Raw genomic sequence first — 27,486 nt, forward strand, 5'->3', positions numbered from 1 at the left:
AATGAAAAAAACTAATAAATATCTAGAAACAAGTGAGAATCACAAATTATGATGAATTAAGTCAAAATGCAGGGTACAGCAGCAAAACCAACAAAGTAACAAAATCCTCCATTTAAAAAAAATCAAAGGCAAGTTTTAAACCCGCCACTAGGAGGTCCAAGAGAGAGGCACCTAAAATTGGCAACGAAAGAACATTTTCCCACAGCTCAGAAAGGACATCCATTACTTCGTACAAATCCACTTAATATCATTCCACAGTATCAGCTGTTGGTGTTTGAATGTGTCACCTAACTGCACATCCCCAAATATTAGGATAAGAGTTAGGATTGATAATATCCAAAGGATGAAACATGAAACTGAGGCTTTGCCCATTCAGGTGGACATTAAAGATCCCAGGGCACTATGTAAAAAAAAGAGAATGGAGCTTCTCTCTGTGGCCCCATTCACCCCACATAAATTAGTCATTTATTTCTTGGCAGTTTGTGCACCTGCTATTTGCAAATTAGCTATCATATTTACCTATAAATACAGTCACTTCTTTGACAACCATTACCTGTGAAATGCTTTGAACCATTTCAATGTTAGGATTATAAATATATTTATAATTTGAATGTACACAACCATAAAACTGCATTCCACTGTTGCTGTGTTAACCGTTACAATAATCATTATGAAATAACTAAAAAGGTCACTTCAGACGTCATTTTTGGATGCCTAATTCAAGCAAGCCTTCAGTCAGTATTAGTACTGAATTTGTTCTCTCTCTTAAACCTCACTTACTCCCAAGCGCTTTGGGAAGCTTTCCTGGGTGAGGGATTCTATATAAATGCAAGTTGTTGTTGTACTCAATCTAGAGAATTCCTTTCATAACCTAATGCAATTTCTTACTGCAATATCATCAGAAATAACTTGAATTTGTACAAAATTTAGAATGAATAAGAATCTGTTACTGTATTGGGAGCACATTATGGACCATTAAATAGAAAGAAAGAGGATGATTGCAGGCAATTTAGAGAGGCTGTATTAAGAGGGTTGTAATAATGGACGACTATTTATCCCAAGGTTTTAAAAAGTAGCACATGAATAGAGGAGAAAACTGCAAAAAATCAAAAATATTTAATAGGGCAGCAAAAAGTTAGATTAGGCTAAGAGAAAGTGCTACATAAGATTATCAGTCAACGTAAAGAACAATAGCAAAAGTTTTTAATATTGCTTAGAGTATGGTCAAAGAAAGGGATGGGTCCAGCCAAAGAGGGCAATCATGTAGTTAAGGATGAAGGAATGATGCAAGTACTGTACTTCGCTTTTGTTTTTAGAAGATGTGGAAGTGGGATTCTAGGAATACCAAGCAAAGATATTAAAGAACATCAACTGGAGCTAACTATTAAAAGGGAGATGGTACTAAAATGTTAATGAACATTAAAATAGTAGTCGCTATGCCAGTATGGTATGCATCCCAGAATACTGAAGGAGATAGAGATGCATTGGCTGGTATTCAACATATGTTTGGGATGGGAATTACACCAGAGTAGAAAGTGGTAAATTTTATATCCACATTTGAAAAAGGGGAAGAGAATAAACTGAGGAATATATGATAATTATTACCACAATTGTTGGTTAACTTCAAGAGACAGGATTTCATTTGTGAATACTGAGAAACGCAGAAATTGACATGAAAGGGAAAGATTTGTTTTTTAATGGCAGCTTGTAATTGAATGTTTTGAGGAAGTCAAGAGTGTAATGCAGTATTTAGGGAATTTCAGAAGAATTTGATAAGGTGCATTACAAGAAACTGTTTAAGGAAATCAAGGTACATGGTAATAAAGTCAAATTGGTGGCATGGATAATGGATTAAATAGATAAATGTCAGAACACAGAGTAAGGGTAAATGGAGATTCCTCAGATTATGTAGATGCAATGCAGTAGTGGCATTTCCTATGCAAGGATTCTGTCTTACTGTTTTCCATGCAAAGACCAACAACAACTTGCACTTATATAGCGCTCTCCAGGCAGGATAGCATTTTACGGGGAACAAAGCACAGAATAGTCCTAAAATGCATCACCTTCAAACCCATGGGACAAGGGAAAGAATAAGTTAGAATCCTGGGGTTGTGCCACTTGAATCCAGCGTTTGGTTAGAGTGCCTTTTGCGTGTCTTGCCTTAGAAGCAGCCTGAAAATGAGCTACCGTGTTTTTCTGTCATGTCACATATCTGCATTGCATAACAATTTGGCACTGCAATTGTGGCGAGTATTCAGCTCACAAGATCATCCTCAAGTTTGAAGGACACTAAATGTAATACCTTTCCAACATAGGTTGGCACTAGTTTGTTACACTGACCTCAATCCAGTATTTACAGAAAATTCCTATCAAACATATTGCATAAACTGCCGGGTGTTTGGAATGTACTGCATCGCAAAAGAAGTTACTGTTCCAAAAGTTTGTAAATATAATGGTTACAAAAAGTGCTAAAAAGCAACTATTTCAAACTAATTATTGCAAACAACATAAAGGAGCACTAAGCCATATATGTTTGGTTAATAAAAAAATCATTTTTATAAACTGACAAATAAAAGTTAATTAATATTTTTCAGTTTTGAGGGTAATGAACCCTTTATTTAACTGGTCCTGCCAGTGTTGGGTGCAGTAACAAACGAGACAATAAACTTATCCCACCTATCCTTGCACAATGCTCTGTTATGAGAAACATAGGACTGCAGTAACCCATTTGCTCAAGATGGCTGTCAAAACATCTATTCTGTGGAAGTTCCAGGAGCACCAGTGTTGCTTTTCAGAATAGTTTTTGAAAAACATGTCGTTTAATTCATAATTTTAAGGCTACAGAATAAACTATTCAACCATTAAGAATGCCACTGAGAGAATATTGCTCCTTTAAGTTCAAAATATCTTTGAAAAACATACACCAGTAAACAAGAGTTTTTGAGAGTTAGTCAGTTAGTCATCATTTTGGTTAACTGGATTCCCGGTTGCCTTTTTTGGCTGGTAAGGCTTAGTCCACAGGAGGTGCTGGGGGTTCTTGTCTTGGATTCTAGGAAATAAATGAACTGATTATCAATAGAAGTTATAGTACAAATATTGGTACAACTGATTGTTTTAAAGAATACTGAAACCAAATGGAATCATAAATGTCTCAGAGGGAAGTTATGACAACATGTAGATTATTAGCATTTTATGTAAACTTTCAGTGAATTAATAACCCTACCCCCAAAAAATTCAGGAATTATACAAGGTCACTAAAATTCCTGAAATGAACAAGTGCAACAGGCTAGTTGCTTAAAATTCTGCATCATTACAGTGTGCAGATAACAAAGATCTATTAGTAGCAATCACTTCCCATTATAAACATTTACTTTAACAGCAACAATATATTACTGTTGTCAAGCAAATACTACTGAATTTATTGAAGATATTAGCTAATTTTCATCCAATAATCTTATGGTGGCAATTGATTTAAACGGTGTTGCTGTAGCCAATTGAAGAATAAAGGCAAATATTATTTTAAAAAATGAATCGTGAGCAGAATTGTGTAACTGGAGGGCTCATCCAAGACGATAAGGGTAATAACTACCAAAGCTATGTTCATCATAAACACTGTCCATCGTCACTGAAAGTGTCTAGGCAATAGAACATAAGGGAAGAGAGAGAAAAAAAGGAAAAGGAGATTTGCCTCATGCCATTATTATGTACTGGCTCACAAACAACACTTCAGCTACGAGGAAGTAAGCCAAGCATCCCAACCACCCTAATTATAAATGGGGATTTATAATTTAATTATAACTTGCTCCCACCCTCACTTCTTTCAAGGTCTGTCTCACAACCTTTCTCTTTGACCACACCTTTCCCCTCCCCCAGCCCTTCCTCAGGTGCCAAGCCAGGACTGGCCAGTTTAGGTCTATAATATCAGACCTCAGAATATAATAGATAGCACTGTAGTGTGGCAACCAGGTCAGCAAGTTGCTGATTTAACTGCCAAACTGTGCTGCTCATGCAAAGAGAAAGCAGTCCAGAAGTTGCTGGAATACCGGGAGGCCTTCTATGCCTGAACACTGTGAACTGGAAGTTTTTTTTATGCCTTTTCTGTTGTAAAAACTTGTTTACAATTGTATGAGAATTAAATATGCTCTTCTAGGAGCAAGGTAAGTGTAAAAATACCAGATCATGGGTTCAATCAATATTTATACGATTTTTTTAAAAAAAGTATTGCTCAATAATCGATTTGGTTATAGAAGAGGGCACATTTGGTCCTATTCAGAAGTGGGCAACAGAACAAAACAGGTACAAAGTAGATTTGCAAAAAAAAAAAAGTTGTAATTGAAACAGCTTACATTACGTGGCCCAGATGGTTTCCCATTTGGAGATCCTCTCAGGCTAGCAGGTCTCATCAGGAACAGCACCAGAGCAATGACTGCCCAAGCCATCATAATCATGGACACTGTCATTCCACCATCAGGGGAGGTAGTTGGGCCTGGCACTAGGAAGGGAAAGACAAATTGTCAAGTTACTTTGCTGAAATACATTCTTAAAAGGAGACTATAAACTGGGTAAGCAAAATCACTTGTCACTTGTAGTTTGTACGTACGAGTATAATGGTGTAACTCCCATGAATTTTACCATTTTGTGCTGAGATTTGCTTGATGAACTGTGTGGATTGACTTAATGAAATCTTAAGGACATTCACCATGCCCAAGGCAAGAGGCTTTCTCAGAAATAAAACCAATGTGTAGTTTATTAACAGAAATCACGTGCAAGCAATAAAAAACTTACCAGACCTCATTGAAGAACAAATTTGCTAATACACTTATTCAGCGTAACAATTACTGAATATATATTGAATGTGAACAACTGTGAACACGCAGAAATCTGTCAACATAGGGCAGACAATTGCTACAATTTTGTTCCTAAGCACGTCATCTCAGAGCTACCCAATCCCAAGAAGGTCCTTGTTACCTGCCCCCTCAAGGGGGATAGTCACTATTTGGTCATTTAACATTCAATAAAACACATGCTTGAGTCCTCATTTGCTGGATAGTAGGTACCAGGAACTCTCTTGACGCTTCCTGATGAGCCGCATAGCATGAAACAGGTAAGAGCATTGCCATCATCCTCCTACCCACAGCATCTCTATCAATTGAGCTATGCTTCCACCAATTACAAATGGGGAACCTGAGCAGCAGCTGTTCTGCGCATCAATATCCTATATAATCTCGTCTATAATTATCTCATATAACCAACTGTAGTCCATTCAGCCAGAGCACTCCCCTCCGTAATTCTTAACTTGGAGGTACAATAGAGCTGTAATAGTATTTAATATTAGTGCAATAACCTCAAACTCACTCACTGTTGAGTTATTCCCTGGATGTGGCACTTAGTGGACCTAAAGTGCATCACTGAACTTGTTCTTAATCACTGAGGGTGGTGTTATTTCACAAGTATGAATGATCAGTTCTGATTTTTCACACTCACACAAAATATACATGGAACCTGTAGCGTATTGGTTGAAGCACTCGCCTTGCAAGCGAGAGGACCTGGGTTCGATTTCCAGGCAGGGCAAAGTGTTAGGCAAGTTTCCTTACCCCATATGCCTTTGGTTACCTAGCAGTAAGTAGGAACCCGGTTCTTAGTAGATTGGCAGATCGCTTTTGTGGAGATAATAATCCCTTCAAAAAATTTTTAAAATAATAATTTGGTCATTAAATCCATGACTAATTGTGGGACACTGCTGTGTGCAATTGGCTGCCACGTTTCACCCACAAAATATAGTCAATTCATTTTGCAGTACATTCTGTGAAGCGCTTTGAGACGTCTCAAAGACGTGATGAGGCGCTATATCAAATGCAGGGATTATTATTAAATATCCATCTAGTAGTGAGAAGAATGACCAAATCAATAGAGACCAGTTAAAATGCTGATCAAAGGAAATGTAATGTTGGGTTAAGAATTTAAAAAATTCATAAGAAATATTTTCATCTATTCAACAATCTGAAATATGACTTACTTCTGTAGATTACCATATTTGTAGTAATGTAACAAGTGAAATAAAATGGAACATCACCTTTAACCGAATCACCAACCTGGCAGCCAGGGAACCTTTGAAACTAGTTTATACATGGTCTTGTATATGTACAATTGCTGTTTGTTCACACCACCATTTCATGATCTTACTGAAGTAGGACTTACATTCTTATTATTAAAGTAGGACTTACATTCTTGCAGACACTCATTGTCTGTGCAGTAAGACTGTGACTGTCGTAGCTGGAAAAAAAAACAAGCTTTCGTAAATCGCAAGTTATTTTAAGGATATTTAAATTACTTCCTAACTTTCTTTCTCATTGTAATCGTTTGCAACAGTTTCATGAAATACAATTTATTGCAATACTTTTCTTTTTGTGAATGGAGCAAGATTTTTACATTGGAGAATTTTACATTTTGGGCAATGAAGAGGAAATTTCCCTCCAGTTTTAGTCCGCAAGACCATTTTATCTTAAAATTTATAATTTAAAAATATGGAAAATTCTTAAATTCATTCTTTATTTGGAAGCTCGTTCTCCAGTGTTCTTAAAAATACTAACATGACTCCGTCTCACAAGATTTGTTCAAATGAAGAATGTCCTTCGGCCCATCTGATCTCACCCCTCCAAAATATCCACCCTACCGCCATCAACAGGCAAGTATTCTGGCAAGTACAATTTAAGTAAGTTTTTGGACCCAACAAAACCTTGTACCCAAAAGGATCTCAATCAAATAACTACTTTGTATAAGTTACTTTTTTCCAATTCTGGTGGACATGTACTTTATAGCATTTTTGATACATAAAATATTTTTAAAAAGTGTAACTGCCAGTCAGAAAACAAGTACTGCGGCTTCTTTTGACAATCTCTCAATGTTTGTTCTTCCTGAAAGGCAAATGCCACGTTTCAGAGTGTCACATTAACTCTCAAAACAAAAAGAAAACCCTCATTCGTTGAGGAAATTGACATTACGAGAACCTTTATGTAAGGTTATGCTGATCCAACATTTATGAATGTTGAAAAACACAATGTATGTATATATATTAGTCATTTGTGTTGAATTCAGAATCCTCCCACAATCAATTTAAATGTTTTCTTCTTAAATCTGACATTTCACATACCCGTGGGTTCTGCCCACTTCTATTATTTCTGGATGCTACACACCAGCAAGAAACAAACATCAGCACAAAACCTAATTTAACAAAGCAGATATTATTCCCATTAGCATTAAAAATACATTTTAATGGAAAATTGAGTTAAAGATTGAGTTGTGCTTTTTGATCAAAGTAACAATGATTTTTAATCTTGTTTTTCACCTCAAAAGTTTCCCCTTCCTTGCATGATGGCTGGAGTACAGTTTCACAGGGAGCTGTTGCTACTAAAAATGATACTTACATTTGGTATAGCCCCTTTCACAGTGACTGTATGTTTTGTGGAATGTGGATGCACCACCAATTTGCATACAGCAATTCTCCATGACCAATTTTTAAGTATAATTTATTTTTGGTAATAGAATAATGTCTACATTTTCAGTGTTGATTAAGGGGCTAGGATTTGCAGGACTGCACTCTTAACAATTTATTTTTAAAAATTCACCGGTACTGCATTAAACAGCCATTCTTCTTGTTGGGAATCCAGATAGTATTAAGCGAAAAGAAAATGGAAAGATGCACGGCTCAGTCTGGAAGATTGTACACATTCTGTTGGCATCTTAAAGTATTGTTCTGGGTTTATCATTTCAATTCCATTTAAAACTCTAAACATCTCTATAATGGCCCCCCCTGAGATGTCTTCTCTCAAGAGCTCTAGTTTTCTTAACTGTTTCTTATTGTTCATTTCAGCAACACTTGGCATCATTCTCACTGCTCTCCTCTGCACTGCCTCTATGGTTTGGGCAGCTCCCTTATGTCACATTGACCAGAAATGTATGCAGTACTGTAGGCGTGGCTTGATCAGAATTATATAGCTTGAGTAAAAGACTGAGCTTAAAGTCCTGGTATGGGGCTTGAACCCACAACCTTCTGACTTAGAGGCAAGAGTGTTATCAACTGAGCTAGGATGATATCTAAAGGTAGTGGCAGAGGCAGGTGATATTGACTAAAACAGCAGGTCAGTTTTCAGTTTCAAATTCAGAAGATTTTGCAGATGTAAAAGGACTGAGTTCTGCAAGTGGAGTAACTCTGTTGTCCCTGCCATGATTAGTACAACAAGTTTAAGGAAAGTTTCTGGAATCTTCTAGTTAGTAGTTCAAACCACTGTTGCTGGAAATGAACATCTTAAAAAGAATGCTGGATAGTATATAATGTGGAAAGTGTCAGAGAACAATCTTCATGAAGTGAAATTATTTCCTCCAAATCTGTCTTCCTCTAAAATCACTGTTGAGTAACACTTATGCAAAGCAGTAACACTTATGCAAGGCATTCTTGCATAAGTGTGTTGGGCATTCTTAAGGATTTACTTCCTTGTTCACAGATATAGATCACAAATGTTTTCAATAGACCAGGTAATAAACAGTACATCCAAGTGATCAATTAGTTGGAATGCAGCCCTGCAAATCCTAGTCCCTCAAATCAACATTGAATATATAGATATTATTCTATTGTGAATTTTTTGATTAGGTAATTTATTAATATTAGCTTATTTTATTATTTTTCATGGGAGTCAATCAGTGAATTCAATCATGTAAAGGTCCATTCAAGAAAATTTAAGTCTGTTTAGTCTTCCTCATCCCACCCCCAGTTCAGGCTCCCAGTAGCTATGTGAAGTCCTTTGACATATTGTCCTGACATGAATATATAATGTAAATTGTAACAGATTTGTTAACTTGGCATCACACGGATTGTTGCTCATTCTATTATTAACAGGACCTGCTGTTCCAGTTTGACTTTTTGTCCTGAATAGTATGCTGCTGAACATCATGTACAGGACTACCACAAATGAAGATAATGCATTTGATAGTGTCTCAACATATCTTTGAAAGGTCTCAAAGTGCTTCAAATGATTTACTGTGTACTAACTATGTATTTCAAAGGCAAGTATGGAAAACTGCACGTAACAGAGTCCCACAAAACAGCCAAGAAGTAAATGACTAAATTTGAATCTGGGGAATTGTTGGGCTTTCTTTTTTCGAATAGTGCAATGGAATCTTTAATGTCCACCTGAAAAGGCAGGTGGGATATTCATTTAACGTTTAATCTGAAAGTCGGCACAAGCAATATTGCAGTGTGCAGTGCATCCACAGAGCTCCATTGGAATTTGAGTATGAGCTCAAAGTCCTAAGATGAAATTTGAACCCTCAAACTTCTGAATGACACATGGCTGAGATCTAAATTAGTAGGGGATTAGAGTTCAAAACAAATGATTGCTTTTTTTAAAAAAAAGGCAGGTTATATTTTATTGAACATTCAACTGCAAGAAACATATAATCCTAACAAGTACGAAATAGGAGGGGAATAACTTTGTACTGCAAGAGCTAAGAAAAATAATTCAGCAGATCTTGGACCTTCCTGGTCTCTATGCCTTGGAATCTTTTCAATAAAATGGATCACGGGAGCGCTGCATAGCTTAGTACTTAAACTATACAGTTTGTTTGTAATACTAAAAATATAAAATATGGCCAGACAATATGCCTCACACTTTTACCAGCCTGAGCCCACCTACCAGTTTTTAAAAATATATATTTTCCCATCTGATTATATTTTTATATTAGAACTTTCCATTCTGTTTCCCATTTTCCTTCCCCCTTCCAGCACTGCACCATCTCTTAACCAGAACAGATCAAACAAATTGAATGGTTACCAGCAACACTACTGCATTTCCATGCAGCTGCAGATACTGTATATGAAACAGAACCTAAAAGTTCTTTCCCTCTCCTTCAATCATCGCTTTCCAAAGGTTCTCTCTATTTTTCCAGATTCATAACCGGTAGGCAGGCTGAGCCTAGATCATCACAAATGTGAAGCAAACACTATAATTATACTGGGACCCAGTAATTAAAACATTCCAGTACATTATAAAAAAAACTAAGACCTAAAATATAAAATACTAACATTTGATACAATTGTTTTTCACCCCATAATATGTCAAGTGTCCCACACAATGAGTGACTTTGAGATCTAGTCACTTACTTCCTCAGTGAGCTGCTTTTTTTAAATTCATGCAGAGTTTTGTATGAACAAATCAATTTCTCTTAATACTCCTAAACCAAAACCATAGTATTCACCATATGAATACCATGGTGTTGGTTTGTTTAGTCCATTGTTCTCTTAAAATGGAGCAGATTTCTCCTCTCTGGTTGTTCACAGGCCAAGGAGGATAGGATGCCCCAAATCCCACATTATGAAGAACAATTTATATAGTATTGAGGTGAATCTGATATTTGGTATAATAAAATCTAAGTGTTTAAATCACTACAAACCTGCACCTATTAAAACCTAGTCATATTTAACAGACTAGATTTATACTAGGAAATACCAGAATGGAAAGTTAAGATTATTTGTATAGATATTTCAAAAAAGCATTTAAGGAGGCATGTAAATTTATCACTAAGAAAGGCTCTCTGAAAGTACAATATTGAAATCTCAGCCAGTTCAAATTTAAACCTCAATTGGGAGTTGAAATTTATTGAACTCACTGAACAAGCTTGCTTCAATTCTACTCTAGGATTCTCAAAAAAATGTTTTGCAAAAGCAGCAGCATTATTCCCACCCATAGCAGCAGACTCCTATAATGATGGGACAGTAATATTTGTCATTGCCATTGTTTGCCACTTGTCCAACTGTCTGAACTAGGGCCTTAATTAAGTTTTTGGTCCAGACAGTTGGACAAGTATTTTTTCCCCCTGCAATCCTCCATTCACCCAATTTAAAGAACACAGTGGAAAACATTGGTGGGAGAATGGGCGAAACAAAGAACACATTAAAAGAAAATGAGCTAGATTATACACAACGTTAACATTTGTATAACAGTTGATAATAGACTATTATCTCACAAAGGATTATATAGCAATTTTTTTTTTCTGTTCTACATACTACAAAATACTGTTCCACAAAATACTGCAGGATTTAAAAAAACAAATTGTCCTAAATAATTTGTACTGTGTTTTCCTCCCTCAAATTTTATCAACTTTTTCTTCACATTAAAATTAATAACAGAATATAATGATTTACCAAGTTGATCAGGCTTCTCATAGCATGTTCATGTGAGCAAATGCATTCACAAGGATCAAAACCACCGTCACCCATGATAAAATGACGTTCCTCCAGAAGGTCTCTGGTAATTAAGACAAAGAAAAACCATTACAATGGAACTATTGAAAACGTGCTGGATTATTTCAATTAAAATTCAATTGTTACAATTAAAAATATACTTCCTGAAAAATTTTATTAATTTGACCTCATGCAGTATCTGTTTAGCAGCTAGACTTTCAAAAATGAAGTTACAAAGGTATGTAAAATATAGGACACTGAGGAGCTGTGGGATATGATTTTGTTTCAAACTTTGAAAGTGGGATTCTATGCTGTAAGATTCAATGATTCCATGTGGGAAAGCAAATAAACAAAACTGTTAAAAAATCCATCCTATCTTTTTGAAATATAAAATACATCATGTTAATAATCATCATACGTCAATAAAACTATGGACGAAATCTAACCCAAATTGTTCCTTTAATCGCCAAAGTAACATAATAAAGAAAAGATAAAGCATAAAACAGTACATACCCTAACAAAGCACATAATTTATATTTGCATTTTTTTAAATTCTTAAAAAATTGAATTTTGTTGAAAAATTCCATCAAAGTTTTAGGGAAAAAAATCAATTTGAGCTTCAGATCAAACATCAGATGAATGACTCGATAAATGTCAAAATGTAAAAGTCACCAAGTCCTGAGGAGTCACTGCCCTGCACGGATGCCGCTATATAAGTGCAAGTTGTTGTTGTTGATGGTGCATATCCTTGAATGCTGAAGGAACACAGAGATAATGTGCCCCTAATCACAATCTTTCAGTAGAATGGAGGGTTGTAAAATTACCATTTCTTACCATTCTGTTCAAGAAGGAAAAAAAGAATAAACCACATAACTATAATCATACAACTATAGATTAGTCAGCCTAACATCAGTAGTGGGTAATGTAGTCACATAAGAATGGGTTAAAGACACAAAATAGTAAAACTTTAAAAGCTACATATTTTATCCGAGAATTAGAGGCAAAGAGTAAAAAAAAGCAAAGAGCTAATGTTAAGCAAGACATCAAGTGGGCAGAGGGCACTTACTTCTTCATTTGAACCTCTCTTGGGATCTCATAACAGGGAATCTCCCTGGTTTTTAAAAAAAACACCTGCAGGTTTCAGTATTAATGTGAATTAAAGTCTGAAAAGCTTTTATACCATAATTGATGGATTTCACCTCCTGTGGTCAGAAATCATATCATGTCGGTGAGTGCCAGACAGACTTTGATAAAATGAAAGTTGTAGAATGGTTCAGTTACATAACACACTATGAAGTGTGCCAATTGGCTCCCGCATTCGCCTACAAATAGTCACTACACTTCACAGTAAAATCCTGTGAAGCGCTTACAGACAACTCAACAACATGATAAGGCTCTATATCGATTGCAAGGATTATTATTAGTATGAACAACTTCAATGTTAAAGTACACATCACAGCTGTGAAATCATCTACTTGAGTAAAAGAAAAATCACACACATTCAAATAACATTAGGATTTTTCGTTAATGACACATACTTATCACATACTCCAATAGATTACTCTTAAGGATATCTAGTATTACACAATACAATTTACATAGTGGTATTCATGTTGGTAGGACATCTCAAAGGGATTTACACTGTTGGGTGGGCTCCTGAGTCGGGGTTGGAAGCCGAAGCGGGTAGGGAGGGGAATAACTGAAAGAGGGGACAAATAGGCAAGTCTTGAAGTGGGCTTTGCACATGGGGAGTCAGAAGGACTTCCGGATGGAGTTCCAGAGAGCTGGGGTAGAATGGTCAAAAGTTCATCTGCCAATATGAAATGCATCAGTCAAGCAGATAAGGCGAGGAGCATGAAGCAAAGGGAACGCCAGATTGGTAGAGTTGGAAGAGGTTGCAGAGGTAAAGTGAAGCAAGGCTGTGGAGGGATTTGAAAATGAGAACCAAAATTTTGAATTCGATCCACTTGAGGATGGGGAGTTAATGTAGGTGAGTGATAATGGGGGCGATAGGCTCACGGAACCCAGTGCAGGAGAAAACATCGGATGCAGTTTTGGATAGTTCACAGCTTGTCTAGTGAAGAGCTAGGAAATCCAAAGAGCAGGGCGTTCACATAAGGCTGGATGTAATGAAAACATAAATGAGGGTCTCAGTTGCCGGTGGGATGGATGGAGAAGTAAGACGAGGTGGTGGTGGAGGCGGGCAATGTTACACAGTAAAGAGTAAAAAGTGAAACAGCAACCTTATGCCAAACACCTAGATTTTTTTTCAGTTACAGTGTAATTAATGTATTTGCATGCAGACATTTAGACGGCTCAGTTGGTCCTCTTCTCTTCGACTCTTCATTGCAGTGCTTGTATTTGTTGCATTGGCTGAGGTGTGTCCTTCAGATCAGATGTTAAACTGTTGATCTGCTCAAGTAGCTGTTGAAGAGCACATGGCACTATTCGAAAAGAAAAGCAAGTTCTTCCTGGTTTCCCAACCCCAAATTTCCTGAATAAAATTGGTCATTCACTCCATGGCCATTTGTGGGTTATACCCTGTCCAAATCATGGAATCATAGAATTCTACAGCACAGAAAAAGACCATTCGGTCCATCGTGCCTGTGCTGGCTCTTTGAAAGAGCTATCCAAATACCACTCCCCTGCTCATAGAATTAAATTGGCTTCTGTGCTCACCTACAACACATCACTACATTTTATACTGAATACTGTGAAGTGCTCTGAAATGCCCTCCTGACGTGAAAATCACTACATCAATTGCAAGGATTATTATTTTTAGTATAGATATATTTCAATATTGAAGCTAAAATTACAAAATCACCCAATTTTAAAAATTAGAACATTTTTATTTTTATTTCAAGGGTGGTTGCACTTTGCAATCATCTTTTGGATGTGGTTATCAGGGTGAGATGATGAAATCCTTTGAATTCTGCAATGTCAGATATCCTTCTTCTTAAGGATTTTCTTACATGATGATTGTGCTAAGACACCATTACTGCCTTCAGCTGAGCTCAGCCTATTCAGCATATACCGCAGATTGAGTCCGAGAACATTTCAGTCTCAGTTTCATACTAAATAATAATAATGATCCTTGCTTTTGATATAGCACCTATAACATTGCAGCATCTTAGAGCCCTTCAAAGGTAATTGTTGCTAAAAGTGGCTTTCTCAACTGTGAAATTCGAGGAAGCTAATTTAGATTTTAATAATTCACACTGAAAATGAAGTCTAAAAGATCACCTCAAAGCAGTGGAAACATTTGCATAATGTATATCTCTTTTAAAAAAAGAGGAAGGTCTGTTGGGCTCACAAATGCTTCTTGAAACAGCTGCATAATATGCAAATGTTAGGTGATCTATTTATGAATCTAGCTTTGATAGAGAAATTAAATGCACATGAAAATGAATGACTTTCTCCAATGCTATTTAAGCTTATTACCCATGCAACTGATTTTATTATTATTTCCTCTTACACAGTGGTGGTACTGCATGAAACCTTTACTTTGTACAAATATGATTGGGTTGTTACTTCTCTCCTAATGCTTTACAATGAGGAGGGGGTACGAAATAAGTCTAATTTCCTTCTAAATTATCCAGTAATTGATTTCAGAAAATGCAAGTACTTTATGTGGATAAAACTGAATGTTTTTATTAAAAAGAAATTTGGAAAAACAAGGATTAAAACAACCCAAAGGTATAAAATCATCCCAAAAGTAATAAAATCAACAAGTCACATAGCACCCAACACAAACATAAATTAATAAGCTAATATCATAATAATCCTTGGATTTGATACCGTGTTTTTTCACAGCAAACTGATTCAAATAGCTTCAAGGATTTTTCTGTAACGTGTATAGGTGGACACAGCAGACAATCTGCTCACAGATTGGCTGCGACAAACACCTAGCAACACCGAGCAGAACAGGAATGACCAGGAGATTGTTGGCCAGCGCTCTGGAAGAAACTTCCTTCTCTTTTCAAATGGTGCTATTGGTTCTTTGAAGTCCACGAGAGCTGGAGACAGGACGTTGGTTTAAGATCTCATCGGAAGGATGAGCAATGCAGTTTTCCCCCAGCACTACGTCGGAGTGTCAGCCAAGTCCCGCAATTTGGGGCTTGAATTCAATTTTCTCATCCAAAGGCACCAAGTTCTACCAACTGAGCTGGCCTGACACTACGCAGGCTTTAACATTTTTAGGTCTGCAAAAGTATTTGTATGGAGAGATAATTAACAAGATTAGTCAATACACCAATCTCAATTCAATTCTGACAAAAGTTTGTGGACCCGAAACGTTGACTCACTTTCCTTTCTCCATAGATGCTGCCTGACCTGCTGAGTTTTCCCAGCTCTCTCTTGTTTTTGTTACACCAATCTCAATGGTTGGTGCGAATTATTCATCTCATATGTCAGTTAAAGAGTGTTATAGCAGCTTCAACATAAAGTGAAATAAATCATAATGCTTCCTCCCTGCCCTGAAAAAAAATCGGAACATCTTTTAAACTGATTTGAAAATACAGGTGTTCAGCATAAAGTCAGATCGACTGTTTGATCAGGAAATCTGCGAGCTATAATGTGTGAAACCTGTTTACCGAACTGACAGACAGACATTTTTGGTCTCTACTTTCAACAACCGCTCGACGAGCGCACAGCAACGCCAACACGTTACGTTTGTATGGAGCGCCTTTCACGTCGGGAGAATACCCCAAGGCGTTGGACAGTCAGGATTTGCAACAACAGCAACATGCATTTACATAACAGCGTCCTTCGCACGGGCCAGTACCTCAGAGCGCCAAACAGTTTTTTTTTTTTTTTTACAGACTGTAATTCACAGATTTCCTCTGGTGATGATAATAATAATAATAATAATCTTTGCATTTGATATAGCGCCTCATCACGTCCTCGAGACGTCTCAAAGCGCTTCACAGGAATACACTGCAAAGTGGATTGACTGTATATTTTGTGGGCGAAACGCGGCCGGTCGGCCGTCTTGACTTTACGCTGAAAACGCTCATTTTCAAACCAATTCAGAAGAGGTTTTCTGATCATTCCTGACTCCGCTGCCAAACCTTCAGCAAAGACTTCAGCAAAGCCCGGCTCCCGGACAGCCGGGACTGGTGGTGAGGAGGAGGAGGAGGAGGAGCAGGAGGAACAACAAGAAGAGGGAACCAGAAAGAAACAAGGCAACGAACAACCTCAACGGCACGTCAGCCGTCCCAGCACATCCCCGGACGACGACCACGACGACAACAACAACAACTTGCACTTGTCTGGCGCCGCTCAGGCGGGGGAAGCGTCTCGCGGCGCTTAAAACCACGGCACAACAGACCGACCGACCGGCAAACCAGAGCCCCGGAGAAGCTAACAAGTGTTTTACCTTTCGCGCCGGTGGTGGGTGGTGGGGGGTGGGGGGGGGAGAAGAGAGAGGAACTGTAATTGATATTGGTTTTAAATGAAGCCCCGACAACAGGGTACATCCCTCGCGCCCCACCCGCCCGCCCGAGCGAGCGAGCGAGCGAGCGACGGTTGAACGGGTTCCAACGGTGATACTGACCGTTGCTCTCGCGCCTCTCTCTCTCCCCCCCCTCGCCGCCTCGTCACGGGCAACCGGCTCGCGCGCCAACTGCCACCTCGCGCCCCACCCGCCCCCCGGGCTCGCGTTCTCTCACCGCTGCGCTCGTGCTCCTCGTCGCCTGCTCGGTTGCGCTCTGCAGGGCGGCGGGGGTTGATGATTCCGTCGCGCGCACTCACTCACTCTCTCTCTCTCTCTCTCGCCGCAGTTTGTTTTCGTTCCCTCCACTCCGTGCGGAACAACAATACGTACGCAAAGCGCCACGTCACCAGGACCACAAGGAAGGGGCGGAGCCGGATCTGAAGCACGTGATCCGCCCTCCTCCCCCCCCACCCCATGTTACTTGCGCGCGCATACGTTTGGGCGCTTCAGCGTTTCCCTGGACTTCCTCCTCCCCACCCGGGTCACTAAGCGCATGCGCGTGAGCGCTCACTCACATCACATCACTCTCTCTCTCCCCTCTCTGGTCATGTGATGACCCAACCAGGACAGACACACTCACTCACACACAGACACACAGACAGACAACAGACACACACACACAGACAGACAGACTGCAGCAGTTTTTTTTTGCAGGAGCAGAACGGTCGCTTGCTGTAGGTCGTCGGCCCGATTTGGCGATCGCTTAAAAAAAAAATACGCAGCCAAAGAGCCAGAAATTGAGACATTTCGGGGCCGACCCCTATGTCGTGTCCTCCGGCGCGCCAGGGCACGCCCGGCGTAAGACGGCTGTCGAAAGAGCCAGAGGGGAGATGGGGAGAATTATTTCCGCAGAGCGAGCTGTTCGGGTCTGGAGTGCGTTGTCTGAATGGGCGGCAGAAACGGATTCGATACCAACTTTCAAGAGTGAAGTGGATGGATATTTGGGGAGGACAAGGTTGCAAGGCTATGGGGACAGAGCGGGGGAGTGGGATCCATTTGGGTAGCTCCTTTAAAGAGCCGGCACGGGCACGATGGGCCGAATGGCCTCCTTCTGACCTGTAATTCTTTGATTTTATGTTATTTTAGAGTGACGAGCATTTGCAAGAAGCACCTGCAGGCGGCGCAGTGCCAGTTGCTGATACTGTATATGTCAGGCAGAGTGAGATAAATGACATGTATTCTTTTGGTTGGTCCTCGCAAATGCTCTCGTCAGGGCTTTCCAATGATGACCTAAAATGCTTTTTTGTGCTGAGAGATTACGTGGAACAGGAGCTGTCTAGACTCTTGTAAACTGGTGCAAGTTGGGGAGGGTATGAAATTTTTTTTAAATGTGTGAAAATATGTCCTTGTGGCTGTAAGACCAAGTCATACTTTTCATTTTAATTACCATTTTAGAAAAATTGCATGCATTAACTGCTATTAATAATGGTTTGCCAGATTTAAAATTGAATCCCTTCAAAAATAATAATTTGGTCACTCAAACCACAGCTGTTTGTGGGACACTGCTGTGCACAATTGGCTGCCACGTTTCGCCCACAAAAATATAGTCAATTCACTTTACAGTATATTCTGTGAAGCACTTTGAGAAGTCTCGAAGACGTGAAAGATGCTACATCAAATGCAAGGATTATTATTGGTTATACAAGATGTTGGAACTGGGGCCTTCTGATTTAATAGGGTGCTTTCGATTCTGCTGTGGATTCTGGGACAGCCTCAACTCCGTATCATTTTTTGGGGCTGCAAAAGGAGGAAAAAAAACAAGAAAGATATTGGTAAATATTTACAATCACGAGCTGAAAAAATCTGAAGCAGTCGATAAAAAAGAGAAAAATATTCTACTGAGTTCCAAGGGTAATCACTCAAACAACTACTTATCAGTGTTGACTAGTTACCCAAAGTACAGTATCTCGAAAGTACAGAGCACTCAAATAGCCAGAATATTGAGCAATTAACAACAAACATAAAAAGATTTACAGGTGAACTGTAATCTTAATCATTGGTTGTTAATTACATAGTTAAGGGTACCTAAAGATCTCTGTCCGCAACCTTTAGACCGGGTTTGCCTTCACTCCACTGGGATTGGCCTCCTTGTCCTCTGAGTCCTCCGCTCCACCATCGGCGGTTGTGCCTTCAGCCACTACGCCCCGAGGCTCTGGAACTCCCTTCCCTACTCCTTCGCCTCGCCCCCTCTCTTCCCACATTCAGGTCTCGGCTGAAGACCTATCTTGTCGAACACGCCTTTGGTCACCTTCCTCCCCCTCCCACTGGCTCGGCCCCGGATCCTTTACTGTGAAGCGCTCTGAGACGCCATAAGGGTGTCTATATAAATCCAAGTTGTTGTTGTTACACAAGGTTAGCACAAGGCTCAAATATTATACCCCATTAGTGTAGTAAAGAAGTAGAGTAATTCTCAATCGCACCAGAAATTAGAGCAGTAAATCTCTGATCATTTGATGCTGTCCTCTTAGGGAATGTCCTGTAATCTGACAGGGATATGTAGCTTCCTCAGATAATACAAATCGAGATCAAGATAAATAGACATTTGTCTTTTTTCAGAGAAGTAGATTTGTCTCGATTCTGTTTACTTCACCAATGACCCATTGAATGTCATTAAAAGTGACACTGTTCATGAGACCATTCTATAATATGTAACTCTAACTGAAAGATAAGTAGCAACCAGATTACTGCAGGCTGACATAAATAAAACAGGACTGTTTAGCAAACCAATGATGTTTTATCGAGAGTTATGAGAAAGGTGTGTTGCTCATCCCTTCTCCTCGACAAAAGTTGAAAACTATTTCAGGATTAAATAAACATTAAACTTTAGTTTGATAATTCCATCTGATCTCGACTGTGACAAACAGTAAAATGCATTGAAAACCTATTACAACAATATGAAACTTAAGAAAGAGCCTCATCAGATCCAGACCTTTCAACAATTTCAAAAATATATATTCTCGGTGTAGCAACTACTATAGGAATTACATTTATCTCGTGCCTTTTACATCGAGATGAAGTCTCAAAGAACTGCATACAACTGAGTGGGGGGAGCTGAGGGAGCTCATGCTGGGATACATTTCCATGACCACCCTTATGTATCATATCCAAGTAGTCTTTATAAATGTGATCCTAAAGAAGTAGGCACCATAGTTGCTTTTAATGCTGCACTCATTCAGTGTCTGTACACGCTGACTGTTTAATATGTCACAAGAGTGCAATGGGGAATGGGATCCATGGCTAACTTTTCAACTTCCCAAGCTTGGGGCAAGTGAAGCCAATTGCAATGGCCATGGTCTGTATGATGAGGTATCTTAACAGCCAAATTCATTGATCCATCAGGAAAATACCAATAAATTATTTCATTATAATCTTTTGGACAAGTGTCAAAAGCATGTAAATCTTATTTCTTACTGGTAAAATTCCATTAGGTCACCACTACTAATAGAATTGTAAGTGCTGTGTCTTTAAATTTATTTTGAAGTACGGTATCATGCACTCCTGGTATGTAGGAAAACAAATGCAGCACACTCGACTGCAAGCAAGATATTCAACTGATATTTAAGTGAGATAATTTTGGATGAGCGATTAAACTTCAATTACTGCCTTAATTGCCTTTTCCTTTCTGGCGGTAATAATTCCTTAAAAAAAATAAGAATAAATTAGTCGCTTCAATCCATGACTGTTTGTGGGACACTGCTGTGTGTAATACGGCTGCTGCGTTTCGTCCACAAAATATACAGTCAATTCAATTTACAGTATAGTCTGTGAAGCGCTTTGAGACATATCGAAGACATGAGAAGGCACTATATCAAATGCAAGATTATTATTATTAATGAAAATTTAAATAAAAACAATTATTTTCAATATCTCCATATTTTATGTTCTCTCATACTTGCAGCTGCTCAGGTTACATATACTTCAGGAACTTCCTTTCTATTTTCCAGAACAGATATCAACCTGACTCAGTTGGCAGCACTCACCTCTGAGTTAGAAGATTGTGAGTTCAAGGCTGCCACTCCAATGGAGGGCTGGGGTAGGATGCATTGCTGGAGGTGTGTCTTCAGATGTCCTGAGGTCCCGTTTAACTGAGGTCACATCTGCCTTTCAGGTGGATAAAAGACCCCATGGCACTACTTATAAATGCTCTGAATTTCCTCTTTATGGAAATGGAATATATATCAAATGGAAGGATTGATTATTTTTATTATATATCAGCGTTCGTCTTTCAGACCAGCCTAGATCTTGAACATTACTGCTGCTTACTCAGCTGCGTTCTCCTATGACTTTACTTCCCCCAGTCACTCCCTCTGCTTTGCCAATTGACCTGCTTCAAACCCACCCCACCCTCACCACAATTTATTTGTATTTGTGAAACACTTTGAGACATTCTCCCGATGTGATAGATACTGTATAAATGTAAATTGGTTTAGATTGAAACACATTTCTCAAGGGCTGAAGGTGTCCCCGCAGACAACCCTTTTCCTCCCCAAAACTCTCTAGGCGCCAAATCATCAAAGAATGATACAGACATGATTCCTGTCTTCGTGAACAACCGAGGAAGTCATGTGTCGGATTGCCTCTCTGACTGGGCGAGCCCAATTGCTTCTTGGTCTTTTGGCTAAGATGAAGTGTAGTTTCTGTGCTTATCAGTTATTCCTTGGCATATGCGCCTGCCAGAAAGATCTTCTGTTGAAATTCACTTGTGTTTACATTATGGCGAGAAAATAATGTATTATGGGAGGATGAGCTCCTGGATTTTGGCCTGCTGTTAGTTGTGATCTGAGGTGTTTGATCTGACCTCACAAAGAGGAAAGCGGAAATACTGTAATACAGAGCCAGCCTGAGCACTTGGTCGCTATGTAAATTGCTGTTATTATTGATACTAATTTCCTGCTTGATCACTGACTCCTGTGTAAATGAAAGAGTTGCTTCAGTATAAATGCAACAACAAAAACTTGCATTTATGTAGCACCCCTCACAAAGGCTAGCGTCCCATGAGGAGTGGTATATAGCACCCCTCACAAAGGCTAGCGTCCCATGAGGAGTGGTATATAGCACCCCTCACAAAGGCTAGCGTCCCATGAGGAGTGTTTGACAGTGGTGGAGCATGATGCTGAGCCGGGGTGAGGGGGTGGGGGGTGACCATAGGCACAGTCAAATACGAAGGTCTTCAGATGTGGGGAAGGAAGGTCAGCTGTGGGTTGAACCTGATGCCAAGGTTGCGCCACTGATTTGGAAAGTCTGAGGGAAAGGCCGGGGAGGTTGAGGAGGTCAGAACCGCAGGATAGAAGACGTTGACCGGAGCCACTGAGTATGATTTCCGTCTTGCCAACATTGATTTGTAGAAAATTTTGGCTCATCCAGGCCCTGATATCTGCCAGACAAACCGAGAGAACATTGACGGACCTGGGTTCACAGCTGGAGGAGGAGAAGTAGATTTGTGAGTCATCTGCATATTTGTGGAGGTTTACCACATATCTGCAGATGGCATCGCCAAGAGGGAGCATATAGATGAGGAAGAGGAGGGGGCCAAGGATGGAGCCATGGGGTACACCCAAGGTGATTGGGGGGTGGTGGGATGAGAAACCATTCGAGGAGATAAAGTGAAGATGATTTGTTAGGTAGACTGCAAGGCATTCCTAGAGTATGGTGCACGGTAGTGGCTCCTGGTGCAAGTGATATACAGTAAGACAGGCCAAGGTTGCATCAGAAATTAAGTTATGATTGAATTGAATTAGCAATTGCTAACAGACATAAAGATAGAAAACATTTCTTATCCTGGTCATGAATCAATTTCAGTGAGATCTACAAGAGGCTGAATCAACTTTTGTTTTTTTCTCTGTCTTGAACCTTCTGCAGTAACACTGCTGGAATGCCTGATAATTGCTGTCACATTCAAGTGCTTAGTTATCATAAATCTTGTGTTGTATGTCTTCCAGGTACAGAATTGTTCAGTATCAATTATGTTTTTTGGTTCATTATGTCTCAGAAAAATTAGGATTTTGCTCAAAAATTTAAAAATGGCAGTCACAAAACATTATATTCTAGCATTTTTTTAAACACTTTTTGGGACTTATATGCAGGCTAATATTTGTGCCATGTTTGTCCCTGTCTGGGCATAAAGGAGATGTGCCATTGTTGATAGAAGTTGGAGCAAACTAATAATAATAAATAATAATTCTTGTATTTGATATAGCGCCTTATCACGTATTCGAGACATCTCAAAAAACTTCACAGAATATATTGTAAAGTGAATTGACTATATATTTTCTGGGCGAAATGCGGCAGCAGTGTCCCATAAACATTAGTGGATTGAGTGACCAAATTAATTTTTTATTTCTTTTGAAGGAATTATTACCCACAGAAAAATGATCCACCAATCGACTAACAACCGGATTCATAATTATTGCTTGGTAAACAGAGGCGTGTGGAGTAAGAAAACTTGCCTATCGTTTTGCCCTGCTGGGAATCAAACCCAGGTCCTCTTGTTTGCGAGGTGAGTGCTCTAACCACTAAGCTACGGGACTCCACTGTAACAGATACCACCATCACAATTAACCATATAGCTTCTCTCGAATCAATCATATTCAACAACAACTTGCATTTATAAAGTGCCCTTCGTGCAGGGCAGCTTCTCGGAGAGTTTAACAGTGGTGGATTCTGACGCCGAGCCAGGGGAAGGAGGAGGTGACTGTAAGCAGGGGTCGAAGAGGAAGGCTTTAAGTTGTGATCTAAAAAAGGAGAGGTGTGGTCAAAGCAGAGGGATTGGGAGTGAGAGTTCCAAAGCTTCGGGTCATAGCAGCTGAGAGTAGAGCCGCCGATGGGGAGTGCAGAGGGATGAGGGACAAGCAGGAGCACAGAACCAGCCGAGTGGAGGTAACAGGTAGTGGAATGGGGAGAAAGCAAGTCAGAAAGATAGGCAGGTGCCAGGGCTTGAAGGGATTTGTAGACAAGTGAGAAGATCTTTATGTTAAACGTATGCTTTTACATTGATCTTAAACTTAATTTGATCTTAAACTAAATTTGATCTTACATATAATACTTGAAAAAGCATTCTGGGCCACTGACTAATATTTTGGGGCAGGGGGAACGGGATAAATTTTTTTTTAGCTGTTCTTGTGTTAATCAAGAATCATTTGGGAGACTAACAGAAGTCGCTGGGAACACTTAGCAGGTCAGGCAGCATCTATGGAGAAACGAAAGTGAGTCAATGTTTCGGGTCCATGACCCTTCCTCAGAACTGGGGCACGTTGGGAGGGAGAGGCTTTTAAGGGCTAACAGAAAGGGGGGAGGCAGGACACGGACAACAAAAGAGAAAATGGGATAGAGGATGGGGGATGATGGGTTAAAGCGGTGTTAATGATGGAAAACAAAGGGGTGGGGGGAACAACAAAAACAAGAGAGAGAAAAAGTGTGTCTAGGACCCAGATGATGTGATAATGGTCACAGAAGAGGGGGAGGGGAAAGGTGAGCTGTCATGGTCTGAAATTATTGAAATAACTCCCCCTCTTTGTTTTGCATCTTCTCTGCAACATTTGAGAGATCCTGGTATATGGAGCGGCCCTCTCCAGGTATGTGAAATCTCCTTCCACTTTTGACTAATTTTTTAAAAAAAACTGGCAGTCTTTGTAAATGTAAATTTTGGATATTGGGGGTCATTTCTAACTTTTTTGTTTAATATTTCTATTCTGGGCTTGATCGCCCAAAAGGTGAGTCAAATCCTTGTTCTCCTTGGTCCAGAAATAATTTTTGGGTGATTGCAAGTTTTAAGGCCCGGTCTATCATAAAAATAATCTTTATAATCCTTGCAATTGATCCTTCCTCATTAGGTGGATATCTCGAAGTGCTTCACTGGATTTATTGTAAAGTGTCATGACAGTGAATTTTGTGGACAAACACAGCAGCCAATTTTCACACAGCAATGTCCCACCGTCAGTCACGAGGTGAATGGAAAATGTTGTCAGGTGGACTGCAGACTTTGACGCTGGAAGCAGAAACTTCCTTCGCTTTTCAAATGTGCATGGCCCAGCAATCTTTAACATGCATCTGAACAGGCAGACAGGGTGACTTAACATCCCATCTGAAGCACATCCGAGCACTGCAATGGAGTGTCAACCTAGACTACATTAGATCAAATAATGGACTTGTGGGCTTGCACCCACAATTATGTGACTCAGAGGTAAGAGTGCTGAGCCAGTTTAATACCTGAAGTACCTTGATCTTTGACATAGTACTTTGAACACTCCAGGTTGATCAGCAGTGTGCCAAACAGTCTGAAGATTCAAATGGCCCCATTTATAGGGTGGAACAGAACCCCTCTACCAGCCAATTCTAGTAAAAATAACCTTTAGCTAGGGGCCATCCACCAATTCTCAAGCACAATGCTATAAAAACTGGAGAGAGCAAGTTATCCTGGGCAAAGTAGAAGAGTGGAAGTTTTATAGTCATCTGAATTGTAATTCATCGGGAAGAGTCATGTGACCTCTTTGATGGCTCTGCCTCAACACACTTGGTGTATTTTAAAATTACTGTGACTAATAAGATCCCACTGAACCTAAGTTGTCAACTTTGGAGTTTTGCTTTCGACCTTTGGTCCTGAAGACTGCCTGTCCATCTCTCGGTATCTCTCTTCTTCATTCAAGTATTTAAAAGCGTTTTGTGGCTTGTTTGAGGAATTCATATATTTTTGTATATTATTTGTAAATGATAAATGGTTATTAGATGCTGAATTGATAAGATATTTGTATCAGAATTTAAACTTCCAACCTTTTGATGCATCTGTGTTGTATTTAGAAATGAAAATTGGTAGACAGTTACAGAACAACATTGATTTTGCCATATCCTCATTTGTTTTATTTTGTGATAAGCAGAACATTTCATTCCTCTAAACAACAACAATAACTTGAATTTATTAACTGCCTTTCATGTGTAGGATAATGTGTAGGAGCTCTTCAGAAATATAGAGTTGCACACCGAGCAAGGGGGAGAGGGAAGGGGTAAGTACCATGAGCACAGTCTTTTTTCAGCAGGATTTAAAGGCGACAGAAGGGGTGAGAGGGAGTTCCAGTGGTTGGAGCCTAGTAGGCGGTGGCTTGGCCATTAATGGTGGCGTCGGGAAGACACAGAGGGCTTTGAGTTAGCCGAGTGGCGTGCACGAGCAAAAGAGTGGGGTAGGAGAAAATAAGAGATTGAGAGGTGCTAAGGTGAAGGGATTTCTAAGTGAGGACATTGAAGTACATTGGTTGGGAGTGAGGAGAGGACTAAAGTGACAAGTGTGTGGAGTTTGTTGCAGGTGAGGATTCAGGCTGAGATGTCTTGGATCAGTTTGTGCTTAATGTGCTATTTAAAGTTGAATGGATAGGAGAGCCACCGATTGGTAAGTTACCACCAACTAATATTTACGAAATATACTACTGAAAATAACATGTTTTAGGATTTTACTATGGATATTATAATCTGCCTGAAGGCATCGCAACTCTGAGATTGACAGAACAACTCAGACATGACAACTGAACGGAGAACTTGTTCCTTTGAAAAGGGTTTTATGATTCACCAAAGAATTGGTTGGTTTCTAACAAGCTGATTAGGGAGCAAAAACCAAGACTCAGATACAGAAGATATTTCACACAAGCAAATGGCAACCATCACAGATGAATGCAGTACATGACACATTTAGATCCAGAGAATTTTCACTGGTGGGGACTGAACTTAAAGGGGCATTTCTATCCCACATCCAGAAACATTTAAAACACATTTCTACAGATGAAGCAATAATCTATGTATTTTTATGTTTTTGCATCAAACCATAGGAAGATTGAAATAATATGAAAGCAGGAATCTAGTAAGTCTATAAATACAATGTCTTTAATTATCAAATATTCTGTAAAATTTACCTAAAATTCTGTAACAGCTGCTTAAATGGTGACCATCTGGCCTACAAAATAATAATTTGACAAGAATAATCCTTGCATTTGAATACAGCGCCTTATCGCGTCTTTGAAACGTTCTCAAAGCTCTTCACAGAATATACTGTAAACCAAATTCACTGTAAAGATAACGCTGACAAAATCGCCATTACGTTTATTATTATTATTATTATTATGATGGAAGGGCAATTTTGAAAATACAGCTTGGGAATTCCTAGGGGCTGGTGGGGATATTCCCCACTTTATATGTTTTTTTTTAAAAAAATGCCGTGTTTAGATCCCAAACCGCATGAGGCTGTGCCGGGTGTAAAACTACAGTCCCAATCAGCAGCAAGTCAAAAACCCAAACAATAATAAATTGGTCATTTTCAATCCACGACTGTTTGTGGGACATTGCTGTGCGCAATTGGCTGCCGCCTTCGCCCACAAATATACAGTCAGTTCACTTTACGGTGTGTTCTGTGAAGCGCTTTGGGACGTCCTCCCGACGTGAAAAGCGCTATATCAAATGCAAGGATTATTATTATTATTATTATGGGCAACCCGCCCAGGGGGGGGGGGTGAGGGGTAAGTTGCGAGTTGAATGAGAGTATTGTGACAGCCAGAGTTTATGCAGTGCGTGTCATTTGACGGGGGAGGGGGGGGGAGGGGGGGGCAGAGAGAAAAGAGGTTTAAGGTCGGGTCAGCGAAAATGTCATTTATTTTCTCTCTCTCTCTCTCCCCCTCCTCCTCCTCCTCCTCCTCCCCCTTCATCCCTCCCGAGTCCCGCTCGGCTGCTGTGGTTTCCTGTGCACCCTTTCTTTCTCCCTTCCCGCCCACCATCTCTCTCT

General features: G+C 39.6%; 1 protein-coding gene across 1 annotated transcript; it reads right to left on the reverse strand.

The window, feature by feature from the left end:
• Positions 1-2,534: 2,534 nt before the first annotated feature.
• Positions 2,535-17,081, reverse strand: smim14 (small integral membrane protein 14). Its single transcript, XM_007889122.2, has 5 exons — positions 16,906-17,081; positions 11,198-11,300; positions 6,225-6,273; positions 4,347-4,492; positions 2,535-3,049 (listed from the first exon to the last, which is right to left on the reverse strand). The coding sequence occupies exons 2-5, from the start codon at positions 11,270-11,272 to the stop codon at positions 3,011-3,013; spliced, it is 309 nt and encodes a 102-aa protein (XP_007887313.1). The 5' UTR covers positions 11,273-11,300; positions 16,906-17,081; the 3' UTR covers positions 2,535-3,010.
• Between the last annotated feature and the right edge of the window lie 10,405 nt (positions 17,082-27,486).

This window comes from Callorhinchus milii, unplaced genomic scaffold (genome assembly GCF_018977255.1).
Source record: "Callorhinchus milii isolate IMCB2004 unplaced genomic scaffold, IMCB_Cmil_1.0 Scaffold1, whole genome shotgun sequence".
In the NCBI taxonomy this organism is placed as follows: domain Eukaryota; kingdom Metazoa; phylum Chordata; class Chondrichthyes; order Chimaeriformes; family Callorhinchidae; genus Callorhinchus; species Callorhinchus milii.